This window comes from Zea mays, chromosome 2 (assembly GCF_902167145.1).
Source record: "Zea mays cultivar B73 chromosome 2, Zm-B73-REFERENCE-NAM-5.0, whole genome shotgun sequence".
Classification (NCBI taxonomy): domain Eukaryota; kingdom Viridiplantae; phylum Streptophyta; class Magnoliopsida; order Poales; family Poaceae; genus Zea; species Zea mays.
The window spans coordinates 211825279-211845762 of record NC_050097.1 but is presented as its reverse complement, the minus strand read 5'-3'; the positions used below and the strand labels follow the sequence as shown (position 1 = coordinate 211845762).

At 44.3% G+C, this 20484-nt stretch overlaps 2 protein-coding genes across 2 annotated transcripts; one reads left to right on the top strand and one right to left on the bottom strand.

The window, feature by feature from the left end:
• Nucleotides 1-800: 800 nt before the first annotated feature.
• On the top strand, nucleotides 801-2704 carry LOC103647752 (Cotton fiber expressed protein 1). Its single transcript, XM_008672268.4, has 2 exons — nucleotides 801-1771; nucleotides 1985-2704. The coding sequence occupies exons 1-2, from the start codon at nucleotides 1135-1137 to the stop codon at nucleotides 2401-2403; spliced, it is 1056 nt and encodes a 351-aa protein (XP_008670490.1). The 5' UTR covers nucleotides 801-1134; the 3' UTR covers nucleotides 2404-2704.
• A 4670-nt stretch (nucleotides 2705-7374) lies between these two features.
• LOC109944078 (B3 domain-containing protein Os07g0563300) lies at nucleotides 7375-19753 on the bottom strand. The gene is made up of 12 exons (XM_020548583.2): nucleotides 19309-19753; nucleotides 18911-18992; nucleotides 18709-18810; nucleotides 17430-18238; nucleotides 17200-17296; nucleotides 16569-16743; nucleotides 15853-15929; nucleotides 10847-11242; nucleotides 10609-10658; nucleotides 9994-10107; nucleotides 9431-9498; nucleotides 7375-8166 (listed from the first exon to the last, which is right to left on the bottom strand). Exons 1-12 carry the CDS (start codon nucleotides 19650-19652, stop codon nucleotides 7613-7615), a joined length of 2868 nt encoding a protein of 955 aa, XP_020404172.1. The 5' UTR covers nucleotides 19653-19753; the 3' UTR covers nucleotides 7375-7612.
• Between the last annotated feature and the right edge of the window lie 731 nt (nucleotides 19754-20484).

The following is a 20484-nucleotide window of genomic DNA, read 5'->3' as shown; positions in this document are numbered from 1 at the left end:
TTGGAGTTCTGCTCTAGAGTCGTCAAATGAAACACCCCTTAATTTTTGTACTTAAATAAAAGACTAAAATCATACAACTGGTCCCTACTCCCTAGCGAGGCTGCGGGCCGGCGGCCCGGAAGTCAGAGAAGAACGGAGGCCACCTTTGGTTCGGTGAGGGGGCCCTGCATAGGTGGCTGCGCGACAGTCCTATACTCCTACCACAAACGTGGCAGCCTGCGGCGGGGCCCGCGCGCCCGTTCTCTCCACCGCACCCGCACCGCACCGCACCGCACCCAACGGTCATTTTTCTGACCGTTTGAGGCTCGGCGGCCTCCTCGGCTCCCCGCGTCAGTTTCCCTTCATATCAGCAGGGCCTGGGGGGACACGCACAGGTTGCTGGCTTGCTGCTGATTTGCTAGAATGGATGAACGTGAACCCCACATGCATGGCCCAAAAACTGTGCGAATGCAATGGCCATGACACGCTCCAGCGACGTGACAGCCGTCTGATCAGTGCGTGGCCGGTGGACAGACGGAAAAAAATTTGTTGCAGGCCGGCTGCAAACCAGGCTGTTTACCGTCACTCACAAAAAGGAGGATAGGTCCCACCTGTAGGTCAATCAGATAACATTTTAGTTATATTATTGGTTTGTAGGTGGGGCCTATCCTCTTTTTTTGTGAGGGCTGCGAACATTTTCCGGACAGACGCCCGTCTGATGCAGAAAACTCTCGCCGAATTCCCGTGGGCATCGTTCGAGCCTCCCCGTGAAGCTGAAGGTCGCCCTCCTTGTCTGTCGCCACCGGCCATCGACCCCGCCGCGGTCACACTCTCTCCACTGCCGCTGGCTGATCTCGACCTCACCTGCTGGTGCTGGCCCTTCCTAACGAAGCAAGCCACGACGCCCAGGCAGGACCTGCATCTAGTTAATAGTAGCCTAGTAGGCATCGGCCCGGTCCCCTCGTTATAAATTCCGCGCCCACCACCTCCCTGCTTGTCTGCTCGGCGCTCGCTCGCTCGTTCGCGCTTCGCTCCCTTCCTTCCGTTTCGCTCGCTGCCGCGGACACGCCGCACACGGTCGAGGAGACGACAGCTGCCGCGCGGCACTGGGCTCGGGGGAGCTGGACCGCCGGGCGAGGACAAGAGACGGTATCGATGGCCTACGCGCGCACCGTGATGGCGGCGGCCGCCTCTGCGCTGCTGATGGCCGTGGGCGTGCGGTTCCTGGGCCCCGCGGCGGCGGCGTTCGTGGAGGAAGAGCTGCCGCGCGCCCGCGCGGTGGCCGCCACCTGGCTCACGCCGCCGTACCTGTACCTCGTCATCAACGCCATCATCATCTCCATCGCCGCGTCGTCCCGCTTCCAGTCGAGCGGCGGCGCCGGCGGACGTCCGTCAGCCCCGTCGTATGCGCCCGCCGCGGACCCCGACGCCGACGCCATCGGAGGAGAAGGAGCGGGCGAGGAGATGGAGCAGCAGCAGGATGGGATCCAGCCGGCGGTTGCGTCGTTGCAGGTGCCTGCGGCGGTGCCCGTGGTGGCAGCGAAGGCCGCGGAGGTTGCTGCTGTCGTCGAGGAGCCAGTGGTGGTGGAGATCCACACTGTAGCGGTGGCGCCGGAGGGCGAGGTGGACGAGGACTATTCGGTTTCGAGGTCGACATGGACGCCGCGTCGGAGGGGCGCGGAGCCGGAGGTGGCGGCGGAGGTGCCGCCGTTCGCGGACCTGACCAACTCCAGGAAGAAGCCGCTCGTGTCGGCGAGGTTCAGCAGGAAGGCGACCAAACCAAGCCCCGAAGGTAACAACGCTACTTACTTACTCTTCCGAGTTCCAATCCTCATCAGGCCCTCAGCGCCTCAGCGCGGTTTGGAAATTGGAAATCTCCAAAAAGATTTGGCAATTCTGTTTCCCACAGGAACTATACGCCGTTCTGTCGAATTTAACGAAGATATAGACACAAATGTTTGTTTGTTTGTTTGTTTGGTCACCAACGCGGATTTTGACATTGCAGGTAGCAGGGCTCTGCGGGTGGCGCGGCCGCGGAAGGAGGAGACGCTGGAGAGCACGTGGAAGGCCATCACGGAGGGCCGGGGGCCGACGCTAGCTCGGCACCTCAAGAAGTCCGACACCTGGGACACCCGTCCCGGGCGCCGCCCGTCCGGCGGCGGCAGCAGCGGGGAGGTCGATCCAGCGGCCGCGGCACCGGCGGGGACGATGCGGAAGGCCGAGACTTTCAACGACGGTGGCGCCGGAAGGAGCAGACCTGCTCCCGCTGCGCTGGTGCGGCGGGAGCCGTCGCTGGGGCAGGACGAGCTGAACCGCCGCGTGGAGGCGTTCATCCACAAGTTCAACATGGAGATGCGGCTGCAGCGGCAGGAGTCGCTCAAGCACTACAACGACATGATTGGCAGGGGCAGGGGCAGCCGTTAGTGGGAAGTCTTGCTGCAAATAGCTGCGGCTCCGCAAGAAGGATTCTGCTTTTTTGTTCCGTGATATTTCTCGATTTTGGTTCTTGGTCTCTGTAAGATATGGTTTTGTGTAAATGGTTTTATCAAGTAACGAGGACAAGTTCGATCGTACTAATTGGTAGCAGTGACAGGTGCTGGTTACTGATGCCCTGGCTATCTTCAGCAGGCAACATAAACTGCCGTGTAAAATACTGTTTTACGGTATAGATTGTACTGTTTGCAAACTGAAGTTTAAAATAGAAAGTGAGATATGAAATGTGATATACCATGTGATTGGTTGTTAGGATCAGCAGATCCTGGTTAAAGCCTAGATGCAGGCTGGGCTTAGCCTGTATGCATTGATGCAAACCAAAATAAGTTCTCTTGTTTGGTTGTTTGTCCCCAATTAGCCAGGATCAGTACAACCCCTGTTTGGTTTGCTGTTTTAGTAAGTTGCATGGATTTAGCTCTAAGTTATACGACTCAACTACATTTCTAAAATTACAACGCCATAATTTACACAAATCCAAATTTATACAATTATAAATTACAATAACTTATCCTTTACATATGCTTTACAAAATTATAAATTACAATTATAATATTGATACTGAGGTACAAGAATACTTTACAAAATTGTAGTTTACAGGACGGCCCGAATTGCAGCTGAAGAAGCGAATCTTTTGATTTCAAAATTCCAAAGTAAGCATAAACAAGAAACAAAGCAACTACGGAAGGAGATTGAGGGAAGGATGACTGGAAGTTGCTTGGAGCTTAGTACCTCTCTCTCACGAGGCGGTCGGCAGATCACGAGGCACGGGCCTGACGCCCTTGAGACCAGAAAGCAGACCAGGCAGATCACGGGTCGTCCTCCTTGTCGGCTCGCAGCGGCGACACGGGTCTGACGCCCTTGAGCCTGATCCAGAAGCAGACCAGGCAGATCACGAGGCGGTCGACGCCGTGGACAAGGAAGAGGACGACACAGGCGTTGGTGAAGAACTGCAGCGGCGGCGCGAGGTAGTCGAAGGGGCACGCATCCAGGCCGCGTAGGCGGCAACAAAGAGGGCGTCGACGGCGAGGATCCCCGCGCCCACATCCACCTCGAGGTGCCAGCCCTGGAGGTAGGCCGCGACCTCGACGGCGAGCAGCAACAGCGAGAGGGCGACCCTGGCCCTAGCGCGAGCTCTAGGCGAGGCGGCTGCGCGAGCTCCAGGCGAGGCGGCTGCAACCCTAGCGCGAGCGCCACGCGAGGACAGAGTTGCAAGAGGACCAAGGAACGAGCGGAGCCTGGCTCTTCAGGAACGGAGATTCTGGCCTCTGATGGGCCTGGATGAGATGGGTACTTTGCACGAGCATGGCCTGGCCCAGACATTTGTTCAAGCAACCAAACACACCGGTGTATCTAAAACTTGTATCCAACGGTCCCTGCGCGAGCGCACACAGGCAACCAATCAGCCCCATAGAGTCTACTATCTGATCGTGTAAAATATTATTTTACATTGTAGATTGTACTGTTTATATAGTGAAGTTTGAAATAGCAAGTAATATAGGAAGTGTGACACAGGGTAATGGCGATAGTATGAAAACTTCTTTGGTAGGTGATGCTCGCCACATCCCATCCTGATTCCGCTGTCTTTAACTCATCCAGTGAGGGGTTTTGGTTCGCTGCCTCTTGCCACGATTTGTTAGTTAGGTTTAATCAAGTTAGATATATTTTTAGTTTGTGTAACTATAGCTATGACAAAAGATTTCTCTAACTATATAGATTCTACTTATCAATGACATAAAAGTGTGGCAAGTTCTTATATGTGGCAAACTGGCACAGAATTTAAAGGTTTAACCTTAGACATGTATGGTTTAAAATATATGATAATTTTTAGGGAAATTTGGATTCATACCATTAAAAGATCACCACTTTAGATTCATACCATTACTATCTCACTTACATGTGGGTCCACATGAGTCAATGACATGTGGGGTCCATGATATATATCTAAAGTTTGGATCTTTTAATGGTATAGATCCAATTGTTCCTAATTTTTAACAACTGAAGTATATAACGAAACAGTCTTCAGTTCCGTTCTTACACTTCCTCCAATCGGTGCGGACCTCCTCCTGCCCAGCAGCATTGGAGGATGAGGCCATCTGAGTTGGTTTGCCATGCATGGCCAGAGACCCTCGACACAAACACGATTGCCGTGGCGGTATCCCAGTCTACTCGGCTGACCGACAACATGCGTAACGGTGTTCGTTAGGCTACTTAGACGCCTATATTTACAGCCAGCCAGCCAATGGTATTCTCTGTCAAAAATAGTTTTTACATAAACAGAAGAGCAAACTAGTTGGACAAAGATGAATACACATACGAATATGGCAATCCCTGCAAACTCCGGGAGAATTATGAGCAGGATAGTATCCGCACTTATTCACTCTAAAAATAATATTTTATTCTAGTAATCAATATTTTGAAATACAGTAGTCAAACTTCGGCATCCACTACTACTCTATATCTCAAACCTATATAAACTACCATATTTTTTATCAATATTTATCAAATGCACCCACTACGGACCCCACCACCCACCTCTTTCCCACCAAACATGACTGCACAATAGAGTAGGAGAGAGTAAACTCTGTAAATGGGGTTTTATTGCACACTCTAAATTTAGAGTACCATATAAGGTATGTGGCTGCGGCATTTTTTTATTTCATACACAACTGGATACTTGTAGTGTATGGCGTGCAGTTCATCACTGCGGCCAGCCTTAGCAACTTATGGTTTAGATTCAGCGTCTTGCAATGACTATCCGTATACTACTCTAAATTTCTATCTTAAAAAATATTATGTCCTTTTGTCACCGCAAGACTCTACAGTCATGTTTACTTTATATCTCAACTCTAGAGATGGACATTTTAAAACCGAAACCCGTATCCGAACCGAACCCCAATAGAACGAATTGTCGGTTTATTCGGGTTTCAAGTTCAGGTTCGATTCCTATACGTGCTATATGCTGATGTATGAGTTCAAATTCGGTTCCTAACCTTTCAAACCCGAATAGACTAAATAACCCAAAATATAAAAAAGCTCTTAATATGTGATGCTATTATTATATGATTTATGAACTTATTAGCTAAACATTATGATATCATCTTAACGATAGTATATATATTTGTGTTTGCTATTTTTTATAGTCACTTGTTGTAATAATAGTACTTCCAATTAATTATTCATTGTATATATTTTAACAAAAGATACTAGACTCTCTACTATTCGGGTCAATTTGGTGGACCGAATAGACCGAACCGAAATTATGAGTCTATTCGGGTTCGGTTCCTAAAATTATTTTAAAAATTTCAATTCTCATTTTCAAAACCCAAAATTTCACTCACAAATCTGAATAGACCGAACCGAATTACATTAATAGACGGAATGCCCATCACTACTCAACTCTATACCAATTACCACGTGGTATATTATTTTTTCAATTATATTCTACACTCACCCACTCATACCATCGATGCCAGCGTTGTACAGCCTCCTACTCGAGTAGGAGAGAGAACTTTGTCAATAAGACTGTCTGCAATAGTTACTCTAAATGTTTTCCTATATTACTTTTTGTGTCATATCACCAACATTTCATCAGCTACTTTTTTATCTCCCACAGCGGTTTCCCCTATATTCTACCCCTATACCCCACTACAACTATAAAATATTATTATCTAACATTATTCATCATTTATTACTATTTTTTCAACTATTAAATAGAGGATCATTGTGCAAGAGTGCGCTACAGTGCTCCCCTTGATCTGGGAGACGGTCGCTGCCTCCCCTTATGTCATAGCGCGTAGGGGGCTATTTGGAGTCCGCCGCTACGCGCGTAGATGCCCCCTACGCATGCACAGTGGAAGAGGAGGGGGCACCACGCGGTTGCCGCTGCAGGTAGCCTATTTCATCTTCTAAAAGAATATTCTCTTTGTTTTAAAGCACCCTCTAAAAGATTTTGTACTCTATATCTTATTCATCTCCAGTAATATCCTCTAAATTTTATCATCTATATCAAAAGTGTTACCAGATTTGACATTCTATATTATTTTTTACCGTTCGTCGGCACGTGAACGCACAGACACATGAATCAGCATATTGTATAGAGGACCACCGTACACCCTCTAGGCCTCTATACTACCCTCTAAATTTTAGAGGACATTTTAGAGTTTTTTGTTAGAGGAATAAAGAATCTAATAAACCTCGAATATGAGCTTTTACATGTTCCAGAGCCGGTGGACATTTTGCTGCAGCGGCCACCCTGTCCGGCCACGCTATTTAACAGGGGCAGGCTCAAAAAACGCCATATATAGAGTTTCGTTGCCTTTACTGCATCTCCCTCTCCTCTCCGTGCATGTGACAGCTAGTGCATGCCGCGGCGGCACCATTCGACAGCAGCACACGCAACAACGTGAATAGTATAGAAAATAAATGACACTCCCGCCGTTTTTTATTGTCCCGTTTAGTTAAAATTAAACTATATAAATATTAAGAACAAAGGTAGTATAAAGATAATTAATATAAAGTTAAGATATAAAATAAATATGACTGCGGAGACTTATAATATAGGGTAAAAAGTTTTGCTGACAAGAAAATAATGTTTCTTTTCGAATAGAAATTTAGAGTTCTATATGTGCGGATAGAGTAAGGTTTTTTGTGTTCACTCTAAATTTACAGTAGCAAATAAGGTGTCTCATGTAGCTTCTTTTTACTGCATGCAACTTGTAGCGTATTCTTTGCCATTCTCCGGTACCCCGCTCAACACCTACGGGGTATCCTGCCCTACGGTATACACGATAACATTACCACAGGATGGAGTCCCAGGGAAAAAGGAAACCGGCTCCATGGTATTGGGAAGGTAACATGTAACAGACTAACAGCTACACTACACCTCACGGCTCACGCCACATCTTTCTTTTAAAAAGGGGGTATATACATTCGGAAGTGTTCAATCGGTTTCTATGTCCACTCAACGGTATGATCAAGCAATCCACGCGATCCACTCTCTAAGGGCTGCTTGTTCGTTTTGCTTGTAATCCATGCGGATTGGGTGGAATTGAGTGGGTTTAAATTCCAAATAAATCAAAATCTTTCGTAATGTTTTACAATTCTATCCAATTTATATGGGATATAAATAACCAAACAATGTCTAAGTTGGATGGTCTCGGCTCAACAAACCAGCCGCACCAGATTTTGGTGACTGCTCGTCGTCCCGTTCAGGTTGAATGTTCAGGTCAATGTGGTTCTTGACGGGAGAGGATGTCACCTTGTGATCGACGGCCATGTCTTCGGGCGCATCAGCATTTCCATCTGCTTTCTGGGGGGAGCTGGTTGCACTGCCATTGGCTCCTGGCGGACCGGACACGGCTTGTTGTGTGACCTTCTCACTGGATTGGCCCGTCTCTTTCTTGCGAGAGGAATCTCTTGTCACCTTCTTCTCGCGTCGAAGCATGAGTGTCCTAAAACGGCGGCGAACCGTCATACAAACGTTACAGGTGCATGTCTGCTTGTGCTTTGGACCCTTCCCACTTGGTGGTTGGATGCAGACGATGCATGAGCAGCCGGGACGGTGGCGGGGATGTTTTGTTGTTGGCTGCGAAGGGAGCGCTTCACCTTCACCAAGAATTGCAAGGTTTGCAAGCGTGTCCAGCCCATCTGAAGCATCAATAGCATCAGATTCTATCTTCAATCTGGGCTTTTTTCCTACAACAAACCATTAAATACAGTTATAGTTCATCATACAAGTAAATAAAACTTCGAAGTTCCAAATCATCAGTCGTTTTGGCATTTTCATAGCTTTTAGCCTTTTACTATCTAGACTTGGTGTATATCCAGATACATAGTAAGAGCCATGTACTAAAAAAAGCTACAACAATCTACAATTTCGGACGAAGACGATTTAGAACAGAGAGAGTGCTATGTATATTGACATAATGTATATCTAGGTATAATCTATATCCATGAACAAAAGCTATGTAAAAGCCATAATGACTTGTAATTTGGAACGGAGGGAGTAGTAGACATTACACAAACTATCTCTAAAAGGCGAGTGAGGAATTTATCTGGTAGTAGTAGATATTAGACAAAGCGCCTACCTCTAAAATGCACGACCCCTCCCTCCATCTCTAAATATGTTGACCTTTAGGGCCAGCTAATTAGTTCATTTTTTGACTAGCTAGCTTGTCCTAAACATCATATATAAAGAAGTACATTGCAAGAAATCCTAAAAAAAAAAAAAAAAAAAACTTGACCTGCGGGGGGTAAGACAGCCCCCGGGCATTTTAATAAGAAGAAGACCTTCTCACGCAGGTCAAGAAAACCCCCGAACCCTTGCCCCACCCATACACAGCGGCATCGAAGCCCATGTGAGAACGACCGCGACCGGGGCTGAGCCTTAGACCTGTGCTTTGGCGTGGGACAGACGAGGGGATTTTTTTAACCACAGCCTGAAATTCGCTCCCACGGGGAGTCGAACCCAGGACCTGAGGAGTGCTACTCAGACCACCTAACCAACTCAGCTAGAGGCCCTTTCGCCATTGCAAGAAATCCTGATATTGCAACCAACAAAAGGGCCCAACATAACGAAAACAAATGTAGCCCATTATGTAAAGGGTTGGGCAAGCTCCACCATGCATTTTTCTGAAAACACTAGATGAGCTTGGATTTCCTTTTAATGCAGCTAAGTACCTATAGCATGCACTGGGACTGTGGCATGCCTACTTACAAGTAGCGCGACCAGCCATCTTTCATGGTTATCCACTTCTTTCTGTCTGAAATGCATCTTTGGCATTTTTATTTGAAAAGAACCACTAATGATTAATAAAAATGCAAATTCTACAGAAGCATATATATATAAACTACAGAGGGCATGTGTACCCTTCTGACATTTTTATTTGGAAATGATCACTAATGAAAATACAAATTCTACAGAAACATATAAAAACTACAGAGGGCATGTGTACTATACCAGGTTTTATAGGAATGAGTTCTGCAAGCTCCTCCAAACTTATTTCCTGTGCAGGTTCGCAAGAAGACCTAGATAGAAAAAAAATAGTTGTGTTTAACTGAATACGTAAAGACCAGATAGAAAAAAAAAATAGTTGTGTTTAACTGAATACGTAAAGACCAGATCACCAGACTAGCTTTTGGGTTAAAATTTATTTCCAAGTACACCACTTTGAATGAAACATCAACATCAACATAGTCTTTTAGTCCCAAACAAGTTGGGGTAGACTAGAGTTGAAACCCAACAAGATGTCACAAAAAAGAGAAAGAGAGAGAAAGGGAGGGAAAAAGCTTTTGAGAGCACTAAAAGGAAAAATGCCTAATCACGGTTCGGCCACGTTGATAGTTTCTTTCCAAGCATTTCTATCCAAACACCACTTTGAATGAAAGCTTTCAACAAAATATATTTTGTTGCCTTGTGGAACCCATGGATGATGGATCCAAAGATGATTCATCATGTTTTCATATGACACAGAAAATAAAATGGGCATAAATTGAATTAAAGAGACAATGAGACAAGATCACCTTTCTGAATCCCATTTATTGTCAAAGCAGGTCCATTTGGAGGGCAACAGGGCATCTATTGGAACTTTTCTCCATTTGGAACAATCTTCACACTGGACCCATTGATGGTTCAAACTGTTAAAGTGTTGTTAATTTAGATTAGTGGCACTGATTCACTTCATAACTCATATCTAGTATCCCTCCGTCCCAAAATGTTTGTCGCATGGTATTCGTGCCGGTCAAACTTTCTCGAGTTTGACTAGATTTATAAGCAATATTAGTAACATTTGTATCTCCAACTAATTTTACTTCAAAAATAGATTGAAATATATATCTAATGATACTAATCATATACTATAAATATTAACATTTTCTTATATACATTTGGTCAAATTTAAAAATAGTTGACTCCTCAAAAAGTGAGAACGGCAAACATTTTGGGACGGAGGGAGCACTACACATTGAATTTGAACCACTTCTATGTAAACAACACAAACAAGTAGAAGATAGTTTGATACTTATGGTGAGGAAAACAATTGGTATTACATGAACATCAAGAAAAGCAGTTAACGTGCAGCGTACCCATTTCAGATTAATAGAAAAGGCACACTTAGAAGCTAGTTCAAAAAAAATTACCCTGATTTATCTGCTACAAAATAAGTCTTCCTTCCAAGTATAGGTGGCTCCTGAAATCGCAGAAGTTCAATACAGAAACATGTGTCCTTTATTCTTCTGTATTAAGCAGTAAAAATAAACAGCAAAAGAAACCAAGAATGCAAAAAATTGTCCTCGAGAGTCGAGACATTCTCAGAAACAAGTGCCAATTTCAGAATGCAATTCCCCAGTAAGTAAAGTGTTGAAAGGATTGTTATACCTCATATTCCTCAAACTCATGGCCATCAACAATAACAATGGATGGGACCTTAGGAGGAGGGCGAAGCAATTCTTGAGCTTCCTCCCATGTTATCTTCAACTCCATCGATTCCTCATTATCCATCCGTAATCTTTTATTCTTTTGGCCAAGATTAGTTGTTTTTCTCTTTAAAGAACCTGGGGAAGAACTAGCAATTCCAGGTCCTTCCTTCTGTGTTAATCTGTCCTTATCCATTTTTGATACAGTGGCTTGTTCCACAGGGCTAGAACTTTTGGTCTCTGTCTTGACCATGTTCTGACGGGAAACTGCAGCATTTGGACTGGAATCTGGGGCAGAAACTTTACCATTTACTTCTGAAGTTGCTGGTGCACCATTGACAGGCTTTGTAGCTTGCTCCTGTTAAATGAGACAATGGACGAAGATTATTTTTAGATTAAAACTTTAACAGTCTATGTAGTCAATTAATAATGTTGAAAGGGTCAGTTCTTTAAAAAAAAGCTGCCATTGTAATACAGCATGTATTAGAAATTGAAGGGAAAAGAACCGTTCAAGGATATTACGGAAATAATAAATTTAGTAATCAAGAATGTATAACCATCATTGAGGGGAAAAGAACTAATAAGGCAGACCCAGTACAGGAGGCTCCCACATGAGTGGAGTCTAAGGAAGGAATAAACTGAGTCAAGCCTCCCTCCCACAACTGTGGAGAGGCCACTTCGAACCCACAACCTGGTGATCTCAGTGAAAAAACTCTCACTACTACGCCGGATCTGCCTTTCTATTGAGAAAAACGAACCGCACAAGAATATTTAAAAAACGATAGGTTTAGTAGACGGGAATGCATAAGTATAACCACCTTATTGTAGGGTATAAGTTTGGTTAGAAAACCATATGTTCGTATTACTATCTGTTTTCAATTGATATAAAAAACTGGAATCACCGCCCGGGGGGGCAGGGGGGGCTTGAATCTTGAAATTAGAAGCAAAGATTAAAGGGGTATGGATAATAAAATAACATTTCATCAGGCACAAGCAAACAATAATAGAGTTAGATGCATCTGACTTATCAGTTCAAGAACCGTATCAATGTCTTTTCTAAACTCGGACGGTAGGGGAAAGACCGCCTGAAAGCTCTCTTGTGGGTTTTGGTGTTTGGATGACAACCCAATTAAAGGACTAACAAGTGTGCTAAGTGTTGAACAGGTACTTAATGCAAAGCTAATAGGGTTCAACACAAGTGAACAAGTGTGATGGTCCAAAGACTGAATTATCTATAGATAATGAACACTGCTTAAGTGAGACTCGGTGTGCGTAACTCAGAGACAACCGATCAAGCCAAGGATGGAGGCAAGAAGAGCTTCGAGGTACCGAGTGCACGGGAGAAGGTCAAGGAGACCAGGAACCCAAAGCCAGGGGTGAAGAAGAAGACTTGCAAAGTCAAGGTTGATCGAGTTAAGAGTTATGGTGCATCAAGGATCACTATATAAGGATATGACTTACAACCAATGAGGTAACATCTACGGTTATGTGGTGTAAGTCATAAGGCTCACGATCAAGCTCGAGAAATGAACAAGGGAGTTAGAGCTCAGATATGTCAATCTAGATCAAGTCAAGTTGACTTAATGGTTTAGAGTCCAACATCGACCTCAAATATGCCAAATTGGGTAAAACGATGAAAAAGATTAAGTATGTAAGGTTTGAGTGTTCAACGGTTTAACCATGTTGCATACACCTCTTACTACAAGTTTGGTGCTTTGGTTTGCTCTCTAACTCTTTCTGTAGAGAAAGTACCATTCTGAGCTCTGCTGGAAGAGAAACAAAAAACTAGGAGAAGAACAAAAAAGATGTAAGTTTCTAGGACTAAATCAATTGGATTATCCTCTAAATGTGTTTTTTAAGTCTCAGGAAAATCCTCCCGAAAGTTGAAGTCAAACGGAGAAAGAACGGAGGAAAAATCACTTAGTGTGTTGTTGGCTGGTGCACAGGACAGTGAATAGTAGTTGTCCGGTGCACAGGACAATGAATAGTGACCTGTCCGGTGCACCGAATTTTTTGCATTTTGGTCCTTCATCGGAAAAAAATTCACGTTTGGACCCTATAAAATTTTAATGTCATTTTTGGACCCTTTACTCGGCGCCGTAGCCTGTGGCGCCGAGGTAACACAGCTCGGCGCCATAGGCTATGGCGCCGAGGTACGTGCTGCGTTGGCACAAACGGACGTCGTGGCGCCGAGCTCCATTCTGTACAGAAAACTTGTCTAGCTTAGTTGGTAAAATACTAGGCTCTTAACCTTGTAGCCGTGAGTTCGAGCCCCATAGTGGGTGTTTTTTAATACTTTTTGCCTTTGTCACTTATTTATTTTTTTTGTTGTCCATATTTTTTGTTTATGTCGCTGATTTGTCCGTCCTGATTTATTTCTCATCCAGTTTTATTTTTGTGACTGATTTGTTTATTCGTCCAGATTTTTTTTATCCGGCGAGCACATCAGCTGTATATGCAGTAAATTCTAAAATATATCATCCATGAGACAAGTATATAATGGAGTATACTTTTATTTAGTGCAGAAGAAAAAAAGATGAATATATGTGCTTCTTTTACTGGGAATATGTTATTATGTATTTAAAATTTATGTTCAAAATAACTCAATGAAAATATAATATTTTATTTGATCACGATTGAAGTAAGAGTGTTCTCATTTGATTTTTATTGTGGTTAGCTGAGCAAACAAGGGGAGAAGTTGACGGCTTGTGAGCACTGTGGCACACAGCTGCTGTGCTCGCCGGATAAAAAAATATGGACGAATAAACAAATCAGTCACAAAAATAAAACTGGATGAGAAATAAATCAAGACAGACAAATCAGCGACATAAACGAAAAATATGGACAACAAAAAAAACAAATAAGCGACAAAGACAAAAAGTATTAAAAACGTCCACCGTGGAGCTCGAACCCACGACCACAAGGTTAAGAGCCTTGTATTTTACCAACTGAGCTAGACAAGTTTTTTTTACAAAACGGAGCTCGGCGCCAAGATCTATGGCGCCGAGCTCGGCACCACGTCGGTGCCACGACGTCCGTTTGTGCCAACGCAGCACGTACCTCGGCGCCATAGCCTATGGCGCCGAGCTGTGTTACCTCGGCGCCACAGGCTACGGCGCCGAGTAAAGGGTCCAAAAATGACATTAAAATTTTCTATGGTCTAAACGTGAATTTTTTTCCGATGAAGGACCAAAATGCAAAAAATTCGGTCCGGTGCACAGGACAGTGAATAGTAGCTGTGTCCGTTGCACAGGACAGTAAATAGTAGCAGTGTCCGGTGCACAGGACAGTGAATAGTGACCTGTTCAGTGCACAGGACAGTGAATAGTAACCTGTCCGGTGCGCCAGCGGCTAGCTGTTCCAGAGAAGGAAAGTGTCAATAAGATCCGTTACTGTTCACTGTCCGGTGCGCCACCGAACAGTCCGGTGCACCCGCGACCAGGGAAGGCTGGGAGCTTCCAAATGAAGCTCCAACGGCTCCTAGGCCCTTTGGGACTATAAAAGGGACCCCTAGGCGCCTCAAACAAGTACACAAGTGCAGCCAACAAGTGCATACATCATTTGGATCAATTCTCTCTCTCCCTCTCTTGTGTATCTCTCTAGTTTGTGTAGAGGCGAAGTTATAAGCTTTTAGAGAGAGGGGAAGTGCTGCTGAGAGCTAGGGCAATATCTTGAGCGCATTGTTACTCTGCCGGAGTGCTGTCGAGAAGATTGTAAGCATCCACGGCATCGTTGTAACTGATATCAACATAGTGGAAGGCTCTATCTGTCGCACTGACAGATCTGAGCAAACGGAGGAAGGAGTTGAAATAGACTCCAAGCCAAGGTGTGGCTAACTCCAACGAGGACTAGGCAAGCATTTCAGGCTTGGCCGAACCTCGGGATAAATCCCTGTGTCTGTGTGCTCTACTCTGTGATGTGTGTTGTTTCTCTGTCTTTTTTGTTGTTTATACTTGCACTTCAATATTTATATGTGGTACAAGCTGTCTTCGAAGTGCAGGGTATTTTAAGACAGAAACTTTAATTCTACTGCAACCTACTCGAAGGGTCTTTCATTCCACTGTGATTCAGCCTTCGAGTAGAGTAAGAATTTCCAGTTATAAAGTAATAATTATTATTCGCATATTCACCCTCCCCCCTCTAGGCGACATCCAGATCCTGTTCCCGGGCATAGGGAACTTTCACCGCCGTCACGGTATTATATTAAGAAGAAGCTCAATCGGAGCCCCGACCGAGAAAGGTCACGAAAGCTGGCCCACCGTGCGTTATAAGGGTCCGCCCCCTATAGGCCGGATCTTTACTCGTGCTTTAAGCCCTCACAGCCCCTACACGAGGATCCGCCCTTTATAGGTCAGTCCATCTCATGTGCACACAACCAAGGGAACCAGCGAGTGACGTTTTTTAACCTCAGCCTGAAATTCGCTCCTACTGGGATTCAAATCAGGACCTAAGGAGTACTACTCAGACCACCTAACCAACTCAGCTAGAGGCCCTTTCGCTATTTTAGCTTTTCTAGATTGATAACTTTTACTATGTACTTAGATATACACTACAGGGGTGTTTGGTTCCCCTTAATAAAGTTTAGTGCGTATCACATCGGATGTTTGAATGTTACGAGTATTAAACAAAGTTTAATTACAAGCTAATTACACAAATGAAGATTAAAGGACGAGAGAAATTTATCAATACTAATTAATTCATGATTAGCAAATGCTTACTATAGAATCACATGGGTGAACCATGGACTAATTAGGCTTAATAGGTTTGTCTTACCGTTTAGTACTAATCTGTGTAATTAGTTTTGTAATTAGGTTATATTACTTTTAACTAGCATCAAACGGATGGGACTAAATTTAGTAAATTGTATCTAAACACCCCCTGTGTTTAGATGCATAATAAAAGCAACATATATAGAAAAGCCAAAACGTCTTATAGTTTGGAATAGAGGGAGTACTTCAATGTGCATACCTGTTCAAAAGAATTATTAGTTGCCTTCCGAAAGCCCATGATCAATTTCCCTTCAGGATCTATTCGACTGAAGGTTACTACAGAAAAAAATTAGTGTAGGCTTAAAACTAGAAAAACATGTTAACTACAAGGATAACGAAAAAAGTACGGAAAGAGAAAGCGAAACATATTTGGAAGATCATAAAGTCATAAGATTAGCATTGCAACAAAAGATCAGTCAAGTCATGTAGTTATATTTAAGACATGTAGCGTGATGGGATACATAACTTAAACAAACTGGGCGAGATGAACCCCAAGTAATATCGGAAAGTAAAATATTTTGTTTATGTATTGTTTTGCTATGCAAACACTATATACTACAGAATCTATATGTCTAAGGGTGCGTTTGGTTCAGCTTTCTAAACAATATTCGCTGCCAAAAATCTAGAATCTCAACCAAACAAGTACAACAGCAGAATAAATTCCTGAAAATTTACATATTCCTCTAATTTAATTCAGAATCACCTCTTACCCCGGATTTTCCAAATTCCTATCATCCATGCTACCAAGCTATCATACCATTACAAAATCTATAGTTGGCATTTCTTTCGATCAAACATATTTTAGCTTTCCCGCAACTGTCAACTATAAGCAAGCAACAGCTTTCTCACAGCTCACAGTCACAACTCACAACTAGAATAAGATTTTCAGAACAGACCCTAAGAAAAGGTATGTACCTGTGTCGCCTGCTTGTAACTGCATTGACTGAATGCAAGGTGTGACACCCTCCAATACATACATCCTGCTATTATTATTTGGCCAGAAACGGAATTGGAATATCCATTCTTTACCACCGGCATCCTGAACTTTTAAAGGGAGCCCTTCAGGTTGGGAGATCGGAGGGAAGTATGCCTGTCCAAAATGTTCGTTCCCGTTAGGAATATTTTTTCCAGATAAGTCACTAAAAAATATAAAATAACTATCTTCGATTTTTAATTAACTGGTATGATTGTACCGCACAAAAAGAACTCTCAAAGTTATCTTAAAAAAGCAGCGATTTCTATAGATACTATGCAATTTAGCCATGCATCTGATCAAATTTAATTCAAGAACTATTAATAATTTATGACATGGCCCAGGATAACATAGATCAATTTTAGATCACAATTTCATAAAAATAAACTTTCTGACATGGTCCAAGATAAGCGGTAAATCTAATTGGAAAAAGGGAAAAGAAAACACATCGATATACAAAGAAACTGGTAGCAAAAGAAGCCAATTTTCCATGTTCAATAACAATATGCCCTAGGATAATATAATTACAGGGAATTTACAAAACAAAAAATTGCAATCAAATTAATAACTCACCTCAGCACACTTCTTTGGCAAAACTAAACGACCAATCCGCCCAGCATCACTAGCACTTAACATTTTTTCAAACAAAGGAGTAATAACAGAATTTGAACTGTTTTGAAAGTTAAGGGAAAACTCTATAGTTCATATAAATAGCATATCTATGGAAGTTGAGAATTATGGCTATAGAAAGTAATGTCTTTAAGAAAAAATACTCATTAACGTAAGTAGAATATGTCGGATACTCGCTTGATAAGTGTTGTAGCTCTTGATCTGTTATTCTAGGCCAATAGCGGGGAAGTAACTGTGATCTCGCCTTTGAATCCATTCTGGGTCTTCCATTGCGCATTTGTGCTTGGAATTCATTATAACCAGTTACAGTGTGAGAATAGAATTGTTTCTGCAATGGGGAGGAAGCCATTTGTGCTTGCTGCTGAGTTGGTGCAATTCTGATATGGTCTTTCGGTCCATTCTGTGATGGAAAATTAGAAGCCAGTGCAACTGAAAGAGATGGTGGATCATCCTTTAAATTAGACGGATGATGTGAATCAAGCTTGAAGCCAGCATCCACACTTGTAGAAGCTTCGGGCATCGCCACTTTCCTAGAAGACGAAGAGTCATTTTCTCCGCCATGGTGACTAGAATCATGAAGATTATTTGGATGTGATCCATCTCTGTGATAGAGGGTATAAGAGTATGCTGGATCCATATTGGTGGGCTGACCATGCCCATTGGGATCTCTCTCCCTCATAATGTGGATCATGCCCGCAGGAGTTATTGGTCTGTCATGCATGTCATCAGATTTCCTTTCCTGGGCATGAATAAAAGTGCGCCCAGGAAGTAACTTTTCACTACCACTAGGCCTATCAAACTCAAAAGCTAGACGCTGCTGCAAATCTGACTGTATACTGGACATGCTCCACAGATTAGTCTGTCTCCACTGACTTGAAATTTGCCCAGCAGGAGGTCTCCAACTCTTTACAGGAATGTCTTTTCTGTCAGATACATTTTGAGAACTATGAATAGGGTTGGTCCATACCGGACTTGGTGGTGCCTACGAAGCACAAGAGCCAAGGTGTTAATCAGGGATCAAAACATGAACAAAATTTGAGGAGAACAGAATATTAAACACCCACTATTCAGTTCATATAAATGGAAATCTCTTCAATATGAAAAAATCAACATCCTCTAAGTAAATAGTTGTCTGCTTCAGTAAATAGCATTAGCATGGTCTCAATAAATGTGTGACATCCTTGGCATAACTAAGTTAATTAATGGTACTAGCATGTAGAAGAGATATTAGCAACATGGTATCCACCTAACTAATGCTGTCAAACAAATAGCATAACTGAAGTCTAAAACGCAAGTGACATACTGAACACTGAAATGCGCTCCTTCAAAAACTTAATAGCCAGCAAGCAGCCATGGGTACAAGTGGCTCATGTTGCATGCACTTAGCACCCCCATCCCATCGTCCCCAGTAATAGTAAATTCTCTGACAATTGAAAAAAATTCACGACATACCATGGCAGCACGGGTGCTCCGAGCACACTTGGCGCAGTCAACCCCACCAGCGTCACGAAGCTGATACTTGTGGATGGACACGATGCAGCCACAATGTACCCTCTGCTCAATAAGAACACAAACGCACACGCCGATCAACCAACAATTAGAAAAGCCGAATAATGGTCACCAGTAGGCGTAATCAGCATGCAGAAGCAGGTACCCTCCCGCAGGATTCACAGTTCCTCCAGCCGCCCTCTTCGGAATGGAACGTTTCGCAGTATATCCCCTGTTCAAACTGAGAACTGGCCACAGAGCACAGAGCGAGGGTAGCAGCAGTAAGCGGCATGCATGCATGCATCACGATTCACGAATAAAGAGTCGCACGCAAGTCAAAACACCCAAACAAGCCACACCAACTTTACATAAAACCCCCGCGTATACCGCGAAATCGCAACGACGTGGCGATCACTCCACGTAGATCCGGTGGGCGCCATAGGCGAATCCGCCCTCGACGGCGCGAGCTTCCTGGACACGATTCGAGCATGCGCGACAGCTCGCAGACGGCGCGTTTTGAGCGGAGAGGGAGAGGAAGGTGGTTAAGGGAGGGGCGGCACGTACTAGCATCTCCCGCAGAGGTCGGCGTACACGGAGTAGGGCGGGCCCGAGCGGACCTTCCACCCGCGGCGGCCGAAGGAATTGGGGTCGGGGTCCTTGCAGTAGGAGTTCCAGCAGATCGGGCCCCGGTACAGCGGCGGCTGCGTGCCCAGATTCAAGAGCTGCGCCGGCATCGGCAGTTGCGGGCCGGAAGCGGGGCCCGGCGGCTGCGGCTGCGGCTGGATAGATGGCAGCTGCACCGAGATGGGGGTCGCGGAGACCGTTGCGGGCGCGGCAGTGGGGGCCGCGGCGGCTGGCGGCGGGGGAGGCTGCACCGGCGGCGCCTGCTGGGTCGCCGGGGACGACATGGCCGAGCGCCACACCGAGCCGGCGGCCGCGCTGTGAGGCGAGGGGGTTGGGGGAGGGGGGGCGTGAGAATCGTGGAGGCGATAGGAATAAGACGACGATGGGCAGAGGACGAGACGGAGGAGGTGAGGCTTTTAAAGCAGCGGCAGTAGTGCTACCGTCTGCTGCTGCTACGTGTACACTGCCTCGTAGTATATAGGTCTGTCACCACATCACTGCGTATATCTTCGTTAGGCTAGCAAGTGTTTGAGATTATAATATACCGCCATTATATAATACAACAAATTTTGACATATCATAATACTAAACAAACACCCTCTAAGTCTAATGTAACCAGTTTATCTTCTATTTTTAATTTTGTACTCAGTAAACAATATAGTAGTACATCACTACAGCCTACAGATATAGACAGTACAGTAATTTTATCCTTTTCACTATTTTGAAATACGAAAAAGATCCAAATCCAAAACGCAAAGGTCGTCTTATTTAAAACTTCAATCATCCTCTCTCTCCCACTTCACACCTTAGAACGCACTGTTCTTATTCTTATAGAGAGAAAGGTGTTTTCTCATCTTCTTAACTCGAAATGAAATGGCTGAGGAAAAGAAGGTTCCTTTTGAATTATTTCCCTCCCCTAAGCCGAGTCTGCACCCTGTTCACTAAACCTAGACTGTTTCCTTCTAGGTTCATTATCACTAACCTAATTAAATCATCAACGTGACGGCGTTGTGCGCCGAGAGCAACCGATAAATCCAACCACTTCTCTCCTCCTGTAGTCCTGTTATCCCACAGCTCGTAGGCGAACTGTCTGGGTCGTGGTAGCGACCTTTTGCA

Excerpts from the sequence above, each read along its gene's own strand:
- LOC103647752 (XM_008672268.4), top strand. The coding sequence starts at position 1,135 with ATGGCCTACGCGCGCACCGTGATGGCGGCGGCCGCCTCTGCGCTGCTG. Across the intron at positions 1,772-1,984 it reads GACCAAACCAAGCCCCGAAG|GTAGCAGGGCTCTGCGGGTG; the intron begins GTAACAACGCTA and ends TTGACATTGCAG.
- LOC109944078 (XM_020548583.2), bottom strand. The coding sequence starts at position 19,652 with ATGTCGTCCCCGGCGACCCAGCAGGCGCCGCCGGTGCAGCCTCCCCCG. Across the intron at positions 18,993-19,308 it reads GACCTCTGCGGGAGATGCTA|TTCTCAGTTTGAACAGGGGA; the intron begins GTACGTGCCGCC and ends CTCTGTGGCCAG. Across the intron at positions 15,930-16,568 it reads GTTACAAGCAGGCGACACAG|TAACCTTCAGTCGAATAGAT; the intron begins GTACATACCTTT and ends TTTTTTCTGTAG.